Below are 9,971 nucleotides of genomic sequence, written 5' to 3'. Positions count from 1 at the left end.
GCCTCAGAGCCAGGGCAGCCATGACCTGACTATCACCATGCCTGTAGCATTCCCAAAGACCTATTCCTAGAAATTTGTGATTATGTGACCCTGGAGAATCAATCAGGGGTGCATCCCCACTTACAGGTCTTGAATTTATCTGACCTGACTCAAAGCCCCCCTCACTGTGAACAGCTTTCTCTGCAGAACAACCAGTAACAGCCATTTAGCATCACAGGTTGCCTGAGGCAGTGATAACAGCTGGTGCAAACAAGAAGCTAACCCAAAAACTTAAAAGGAGAAACTGGGGGACAGAAGAGAGCCAAGAAAAGCTCTGATACATTCCTGGAAACTAAAGGCAGTGAACATGAGCAGGGCTGTGCGCACACTCAGGGAGGACCTGAGAAGGCCCTAACTCTCACCTCTGGCCGATCCTGAGGCTCTGCACAGAAAGGCAGTGGTGGCTGAGGCAAGGCTGCCAATTCCCCGACAAAGCACAGAAGGCCTGCCCCAACATGCACACAGAGCTCCTCTGCAAGTCTCCACACAGCTAGAGACTTAGTGGCTCAAGGCATTTAAGGGAATCTCAGTCCAGCATCAGCTGACCATGGAGCTAACCAGAGACCTCACACACAACAAAGAACACAGAGTTATTTCAGGCCACTTCAATGAACAAACAGCAACCACAGAGGTGGGGGTGGGGAGGCAAGGGTCTGATTTCCAGAGTTGCCACATTCTAGTATTTTAGATGTCCATTATTAAACCAAATATGATAAGACATGCAAAGAAAGTGTGAACTGTGCAGGGAAAAGAAGCGACCTACAGAAACTGTCCCTGAACAAGCCAAGACGTTGGACTTAACTAGACAAGATTTTAAATCTGCTCTTTTAAATATGTTCAAAGAATTAAAGAAAAGTTTGACAAAGTGTCTCATCAACGAGGAATATTAACAAGGAGAAATTGTAAAAACGAACCAAAGAAGAATTCTAATGTTGAAAATACAGTAACTAAAACAAAAAATTCACTTAGATGGTCTCACGGGAAGACTTGACATGGCAGACAAATCAGTAAAGTTGAAGACATAGGAATAGAAATCATCAGATTTGAAGAGTAGAGAAAAAAGAGCAAAGGAAAATGAACAGAGCTGTGGGACACCACCAAGTGTACTAATATGTGCATGATGGGAGTGCCAGAGGGAGAGGGCAGAAAGGGGTAGAAACAATTTTTTAAAAAATAAGGCCAAAACCTTCTCATGGAATTAAACTTGAGATCAGTAATACAAGGAAATTTGGGAAGTATGTGGAAATTAAGGAAGATAATCCTAAAAAACTCCTTCAAAAGGCCAGAGGAAAAAAAGCACAGGAGAAATTCAAAAATACTTCAAGATGGATGAAAACAAAACCATTCAGTCTTCTCCCCTCCAATGAGGTTTGTCAATTTTGTTGCTTTTCAGAGAGGCAACTTTTCATTTTGTTAATTTTTCTCTATGTTTTTTCTGTTCTCTATTTCATTTATTTCTACAAACACAGTTAGTGACCCTAAAGAAATATAAAGAATTGTAAAGGAATATTTTGAGCACTTGTATATGAACAAATTAGCCCAGATGAAACAGAAACATTCCTAAAAAGACACAAACTATTGAAACTGACTCAGGAAGAAATAGAAAATCTGTACAGAGCTGTAACAGGAGCCTGAATTAGCATTTTGAACAAAGAAAAGTCCAGGTCCAGTGGGTTTCGCTGGTAAGTTCTACTAAATGATTATAGTAGAATTTTTAGCGCCAGTGAGTGCTGCAAAAACTCTTCTTAAAAAACAGAAAGGAGCACTTTGAAATGACTCTATGAACAAGTATTACCCTGACACCCAAACACATCACAAGAACTCTACATGGTAAGTTCTTATAAACCCAGATCCAAAAATCCTTAACGAAATACTAGCAGGCCACCAGCAGCATAAAAAAGGGAGTAGACACTGTGGGTTTATTCCAGAGATGCAAGACTAGTTTCTTATCTGGAAATCGATCAGTATAATAACCACAACAATAGAATAAAAGAACCATCACATGATCAGATCAACAGTGTTGATGCTGGTGTTAAGGATGCTGGTGTAAGACCATGGAGCAGAATTGAGAATTTAGAAATAAACCTTTATATAATGGCTGATTTTTGACCAGGTTACCAAGACAATACAACAGAGGAAAGAACAATCTTTTCAACAGAAGGTGCTAGGACAACTGGATGTTAACATGCAAAAGGAGTTGGACCCTATGTCATACTCCATAAAAAAATTAATCAAACGGGTGTAAAATTTGAATGTAAAAACAAAAACTACAAAACTCTCAGACAAAAACATGAATCTTCATCACCTTGGCTCAGGCAATGTTTTCTTAGAGCTGACACCAAAAGTACAATCAACAATGGAAAAAAAAAGAACTTCATCAAATTAAAAACTTTTGTTTTATACCCAAGAGGAATAACATATTCACACAAATACTTGTACACACATGTTCATAGCAGCATCATACACAATAGCCAAGAAGTGGAAACAACCCAACTGTTCATCAATTGATGGAAGGATAAACAAAATGTGGTGTATACATGCAGTGGAATATTTTCAGCTACAAAATGAAATACTGATATGTGCTACCCTATGGATGAGCCTTGAAATCATATTGAATGAAAAAAGCCAGACATAAAAGCCTATATATTATATAAATCTATTTACATGAAATGTCTCAAGTAGGCAAATCCAGAGACAGAGAGTAGATTAGTGGCTGCCATGGGCTGGGAGGAAAGGTAATGAGGAGTGACTGCTAATGAATACAGAGCTACTTTTTGGGATAAAAATATTCTGGAGTTAGTGCACAATTCTGGGATGCACAACTCTGAATATACTAAAACCACTGAACTGTACACGTTAAAGGGTGACTTTAATGGCATGTGAGTTATAATTCAAAAAAAAAATCACCATGCCTTTTTCCTCAATTCTGATTCCAGGGCTTCAAAACCAGAATCAATTCAGAAGTTACGGAATGGAGCCCAAAAATGCATTCTCAAGATATCTTTTCCAGGTACCACAGCTTTGGTAATCTCTATTCTCAGGTGTGAAGAACAGGCACGATGGCATCTTTTCTTAGATGTGGCCTCCATTCTGCATCTGCTGAAGGTCATGGAGTAAAAGAGGGAGAGCCTGTCCCAGGCCAGGACTTGGCTCCTTTCCTTGGTTCTCTTACTCCTCAAATTCACTTTCTAAGACTAGCTTATCCCTGGGGGAAATTAGATACAGTGAAAAATGTCAAGTCTGTCCAGTTTCTCAGGAAAGTCAACATACATTTCCCTGTGTACACATGTACCTGGTGTTTGAGCCATCACACACCATACCAGGAGTAGTAGTGCGGTGGCCAGGCTGCGATGACACCGTTTTCTCAGAAGAGTGGTTTGGTAATCACAAGTCATGGAGACACAGCCAAAGACCAGTGGAAAATAAAGCACCTTTCCATGTTCTGTGCAGACCCCTACTGGTGTTCTGCCGGCATCTGACAGAGCCACTGGCAGGGGCTAAGAATAAATATACCAATTACACCTCTCCAACATTGAGAATTTCTTTCCACCAAATCAGGTGTGGACTGTCATTTCCTGTCTGTTAAAGCAGTTACACTCTTCTTGTATTTTTAAAGCAGTCAAATTATGGCCACTCATGAGCTAGTTGTAGGCTTCATCAAAAGTGTTTCAGAAAAATGTTAACAGACAACTCGAAAAAAGTGTTACTCAATGCAGAAGAGGCTATGAGGAGTTTGAACTTCTCTCGCTTGCCAAACTGCTCTTCACTTTCTATAAACTGCACAAAGGATTCATTCAACATGGTTTAGGGGAGGGTGGAAGTGAAAGTGACTCAGACTATTTTCGAAAAGGTCAAGAAAGTGCACTTGCCCATCTCCAAATTCCTCTGAAATCTTTGTCAGTGTGCATCACCACGAGAGGAACACAGTCCCGAAGCTGTGATCCAGTGCCCCGGTACGGTTACTCTCTCAGAAGTGCACAGGTCCCACTCTGAAACGGGTTCACTGCACCAGGAGAACATTTTAGGTGGCAGTCTTTTGAAGTGCATTAGGACTGAACCTGGGCAGGGAGCCGGGTGGAAGGGCTGTGCAGGGAACCACCCTGTCCTTAGTCCGCGGGCTGGAGCTTCAGATCTCCTCTGACGGGGGCAACCAGGCAGCCATAGGCAAGCCAACAAGAGGAGGAAATGGGCTGCTTTTCTCAGGGCAAACCTCCTTCCTGAGCCTGCAAAATTACACTGTTAACACAGCATTCAGGCACAATGCTTATTTTTCATAAAATAGTAAAAGACCTGCTGCCTGAACTCTGGATTATCCCAAAGGCCAAAGCAGTTACCAACTACCCCCTCATTCAGATTCCTGTTTTCTATGCCTCAGATGACCCGACCTTCCCGTGAGCAGCATTTGCCACTGTGCATTTCACACCCAGTCAGCCTGTTGGGGAGCTGATGGGTTTCCATCTGGGCAACATCCAGGACAGAGCGGAGCCAAGTTAGATGAGCTGTTCTCCACCTCCAGCCCTACCCCAGACTGCCAGCCCCATGCTTAAGGCTTAGTGGCGCGGGACAGCTTGCAGACCTGGGAGAGTCTAAGCCATTTCCCGCATTGATGCACCCTCAGTTCAGTGTGGACACCTGCAGAGAAGTGAGCAGTGCAGCGTGGCAGCCGCTGGCCACACGGCAGTCTCGAGCACCCCAGCTTCCTGCAATGGCTCTATGGAAGATGGCTGCCTGGTCTCCGGCCGCTTTTCTTTTGTGGGGTGAAAAGTCCGGACTCCTGAACATGCTCCTGAACTAGACACGGTTGTGAGACTCACCTCCCTGTCCAAACAGGCTCTCCCAAAACATAAAACAAGTAAGATGTCATGAACCACATCTGAGGAAGACAGCATTACTGGTTATGAAGCCCTTTGGCCATGTTTTAGCTCTTCTGAAAGTGATGAGAGGGGGCAAAGCATCTCCTTCCTCTGAGCCTGTTCGTCCATCTGTAAAGGGATGCAGTAGTCCATGCCAAAGAACTCCTTTGTGCTTTCCAGAAAAGCAGAGCAAACGTATGCTCAGCTAACTGAATGAATGCAGGACCCCAGGAGGTGCTCTTGACCCATGCTCACTCACTTTTTGGTGGGTATCACTACTGAAGACAAGCTCTCAGACTCACTCAGGCAGCTGGTTTTGGGGGATGTGATGCAACTCTCACACCTGCCAGGACTCTGGCTCTGTACACCCCAGGGTGTGCTCATGAAGTGTTGGGGCTCTCAACAAATGCCTACCGCAAATCCAGCTCTCTGCCTCAGTGTCCTACTACAAACTGACAAACCTCCTTCCTAAGGGTTCTGAGTACTGGGTGTAAACGTGCAGGTAGATGCCTGGCATGGAGGTGGAGCTGAGCAGGTGTCACACTGTCTGCTGCTGTCCTTGGTTCATCTGATACACAACTTTCAGTCTCTTTCCCCATCAGGAGACAACTGCTGAACCAATCAGAGAAAGGCTGTCACACACACGTACCCGTAGCCTTTGGTTGTGCAGTTCGGCTGCTTGAAGGCTGAACAGTAATAATGACTGGTCAACAGCTCTGGGTTAGTTCTGACTCCACCACTCACCTGCAATCCCATGACGCTCCAGCTCCTGCTCTGGATCCCATGAGTCATCAGCACCTCTCCCTCTGGGGCTGCATGGAAACACCTGCATGGTGTTTCAAGGAGTCATTATTGTCACTATAGGCACAGAATACAGTATTTTCTATACTTTAAAAAGGTATTGACACCACTGGTGGCCACGAGCCACTTGGCTGCTCCAGGGAGCTGTCAGCTCACAGAGGAAGGACAGCCTCCCTACCTTTCCACGTTAAGCTTATGAGGGGATGAGCATCTCCAGCGCTGGCCCTGGCCACTCCAGGGGCGCGTTTCCGTCCGTCCTCGGCATCCTTCACTCTCCCTGCCAGGCAGCACCCACTTGGTGCTCTCACACCGCCCAGGAATTCACCTGAAAAACAATCTGCACAGCAAGTTATTTGAAGATTAGGAGCTGTCCTTTGGCAGCGGGTAGCAGAATTTTAGGAGGCTCCCAAAGAGGACTACAAAAATCCTTAAGGCAGGCACTTGGAATCTGGGTTTTGAGGGCCTGAGACCCAGAGATACTTTGAGCAGAGTGTTCAGTGCCCCTGTCCCTCAAAATAACCCCAATTACAATCTGTACCTGTTTCAGCTATGTAGAAAAGTGGCTCTAATTTTACCAAAATACTACCAAATACTACAAGTCTGTATTTTTTCATCTGTGACAAATGAATAGTTACCTTTTAATGTAAGAAAACAACTTCTGTTGCTGTTTGATTAAGCCCAGTAACTGTTGGCCTACACATTAGTTAACATTTAACTAGGTGTATTAGCAAGATTAAGTATTAAAAAACATCTGCCTGCCAGGATTTCTGGATCCCAAATCAGAGCAAATGTAGGTCCCATCCCCAGAAGACGGAGTTATGGTCAAGTGAAGGGTGAACGGCCACTGAGTGTGGCATTGGTGAAATGACACCCACGAGCCCAGTGCGTCACAAAGTACTCTTCGAAGTGCTGCCAGAAGAGTAACGGTGGCAAGTCAATTTTTTTAGAGGAGGGGGAAAAAAATAAGGACTAGATGGACAGGAAAGCCATCTATTTTTTATTGAAAACAATATAAACTTGAAATGATCCTTTAAATCACAAAAACGGGCCACATAAAATCCGAGTCTTATTTCAGCCATTATTACAACTTTTCATGACTCAGAACCTCTAACTTGGAGACCTTGTTCTCTTTCGGGGAGCTTATAAATTAACCAGCACTGAATTACTTCAAGACCAATAGTTCTCAAGCCTGAGATAACATGAGACGTTGTCCCCGAGTTGTAGCTGTGCTCAGTTAATTATCCTCGCTCTGTCTTCTTTAGCTTCACGCGAGCATATGGAGAAGTCCACGGCAAGGCTGCATCAGCTTGATGTGGTTTTGTGGTGTCAGGGGAGTGTGTGGCAACACTCCGCTTGGGGAAGAAGACAGAAGGGACGGCTCTGGGGCCCGCCGAGCAGGCATCCCACCCTGAGCCACAGGGCCCTGCACCCAGCTGCGGGACCTGGGTTGCAGGAGGACCAGCCCCAGCAAGGGAAAGGCGAACGTCCATACAGACAACTGGGCAGGCATGCTCTCTCACTCTAATATAGACGTCTGTGAAAACTGAAGTCACTACAGGAAGGTGTCTTTGCTTCAGACATACTCCCATGACTTAATCAGAACTTAAGAATATTAAATGGCACTCAATCAGCAATGGACTAGGAATCCAAATCGGAAGATACAACTCATTCAGCACACTCTTACTATTTCCCCAATTAACATAATTACTTCCTCTTCAGTCAAAACCAAGTGACATTTGAGTATGTCATGGACAGAGCAAAGTGGACCTGAAACCTTTAAAGGACTGTAAAAATAAGAACCAGTGCTTTATTTGCAAATTATCCTACACGAAATGAACTGCACAAAAGCTTATCAGTAAACAAAGTGTACACACCACCAAATAATCACCAGTGACGGATGTGAATTCTCACAAGCCCTTTCATGACTCCGATTAATCTTCACAACTCCACAGTGGCAGCAGTGAGAACCCAGTGTGGCTATCCTGGCAGGGGATGTCAGCTGACTGCAGGTCCATGCCTAATTCTTCCAAGGTTTCTGAATTGAGATGGAGAGTTCAATCTCCCAAATGAGAAACAAAACCTTCAGTGATTTGAAAAACTAGAAGCCTATATGCTCTCTGAGAGCAAGGAGGCCGTGGTGCTGAGTGGGCATGCACAGACTGGCAGACACCCTTGTGCCAAACTGGACTTCACTGCAGAGGAGCCCAGCTTCTGTCTTCTGGGACAGCGATTGTGCCCAAGGCCAGCAGTAGTGAGGAGCAAGCCCTGGAAAGGCAAGATTCCAAGGCAGCCAGCCACCGTGCTGGACTCACCCTCCCCAGACAGTTTTGGTTTCATAAAATGAACACAGAACAGCTAGCTCACAGTTGTTTGGAGTTATACTATTCACCTCCTGCTGCACAATAAATTCCACAGCTGACCATTTCCCACACGCTTTCATACCTGCCTGCCTCCCCCAGGCAAGGCTGTCGAACCTCAGATGCTCCCCCATTTCTAGCTGCACTGCCTGGCAAGGGCAGAAAGGCATGATGTCTCATTAGAAGAGGGAGAAAGGGCCATTGTGTTCTCCTGGCTTTCCTTCTGAAATTAGGTGTAAATGGCTGGGGGAGGAAGCAGGCGGCAGGCTCCACTTCACTCTTCAGCCATGCCCCGGATCTGTCACTGCGGGCTGCACATGTCCCAGAGGCTGGGGCCAGGCCACTTACTGGGGTCGTAGAGGAGCACGAGTTCCAGGCTCCAGCTGGCCTTACAAGGCCTGGGCTCCAGCTTCTGATTGGATTAGTTATCCACAATCTACACATATACATCTAAGACTATGTACAGACCTCACCCAACAGACAGAATCAGTGTGGAAAGGTGGTTTCTTCTTAAATCCAACATGCAATGTGATGTACTCAATTCAAAAAGAATAGTTTGAGAGAAAAGTTTTCAAATTTTCTTTTCACTACTTTATTTACATTTGGTAATGTCAAGATTGTAGCTATCAATTCTCTTGTAGTTTGAGATGTATATGTGTGCATGTGGGCATAATCCCTTAGAAACTTTATTTGGTATAACTTCACATTTTGGTATATAGAAATAATTTTATTCTTGACCTGCAGCACAGTAGATGTACAATCGGTATTATATATAGTGTGCATAATATATAAATTATTCACATTAAAAAATTAAGAACAGAAAGCCTCATATGCAAGAAATATTTTTAAATGTATACCTAATTTTGACTCTGCTTTTGACAGTCTACACTACTAGCTTTACAAACTGAGTATGATATGACGCACATTTGAACCAAGTACACATGCAGGTCCACTCCAGGAGCCTGAGTCCCCGTGTGGGTGACTCGCTCTTCACTTTGGTGACTCGGATTCCAGGCGCTGAGGCTCCCATGAATCCAAAATACACCTTCCAGAAGTACCTTCATTACATGGGCTTTTTAACTTCTGTTTCTTCTATTCTCCTTTGTATCGAGGGGACCTTTTCTCTTTAAAAGCAAGAAGACCTTCAAGTCTGTCTTTCGTTAGAACAGTCTAAGAGAAATAAAACACTATGTTACTTAAACCTAACAGTGAAAACTGTAAAAGCTTAGTAAGCTTTATCTAAGAAAACCAATTAGAACACAATCTAAAACTTTGAAATCTACTAGTCATTTGAAAAATTCTATTATGTAGCCAAATATATCATCCTAATTCCAAATACGCTTTATTCCATTTCAAATATACCTTAAAAAATTGATAGACTTCATTTTTTAGGCAATTTTAGATTCACGAAAAACTCGGTGGAAAGCTCAGAGGTCTCATATGCTCCTCCATTAGTAACATCTTGCATTAATGTGGTATGTTTGTTACACTTGATGAACTAATATCAATACATTATTATTAAATGAAGTCCACAGTTTACATTAGGGTTGGCTGTGTGTATAAGGCCATGGATTTTGGCCAATTCCTAAGGTCACGTATGTATCATTACAGTATTACAGAGCCGAGCTACCCTGCCCTAGAAAGTCTCTTATGCTCCAGCTGTTCATCTCTGCCTGCTGCCTTTTCCAGAATGTCCTACTGTTGAACTCACATAGCATACAGCCCTTTTAGACTGAAATCCTTCCCTTAGAATTTAGGGTTCCTTCATGTCTTCTTATGGCAAGATAGTTCATTTCCTTTTATAACTGAATAATATTCTATTGTGTGGAAGTACCAGAGTTTATCCATTTACCTCCTGAAGGACAGACTGCTTGCTTCCAAGTTTGGCAATTATAAATAAAGCTGCTATAAACATTGGTGT

At 43.7% G+C, this 9,971-nt stretch overlaps 1 protein-coding gene across 7 annotated transcripts in view; it reads right to left on the bottom strand.

The window, feature by feature from the left end:
* Positions 1-6,669: 6,669 nt before the first annotated feature.
* Positions 6,670-9,971, bottom strand: part of AUH (AU RNA binding methylglutaconyl-CoA hydratase) — a 223,609-nt gene continuing 220,307 nt past the window's right edge. For all 7 annotated transcript variants that reach the window (XM_037004889.2, XM_037004892.2, XM_037004893.2 and 4 more), the window contains one exon: positions 6,670-9,220. In XM_037004889.2, the coding sequence (XP_036860784.1) occupies positions 9,143-9,220 (78 nt within the window). In that variant the 3' untranslated portion in view covers positions 6,670-9,142. The remainder of the gene's footprint in view (positions 9,221-9,971) is intronic.

Source organism: Manis javanica, chromosome 2, assembly GCF_040802235.1.
Source record: "Manis javanica isolate MJ-LG chromosome 2, MJ_LKY, whole genome shotgun sequence".
Taxonomy (NCBI): domain Eukaryota; kingdom Metazoa; phylum Chordata; class Mammalia; order Pholidota; family Manidae; genus Manis; species Manis javanica.
This window is presented reverse-complemented; position numbering and strand designations above follow the sequence as displayed.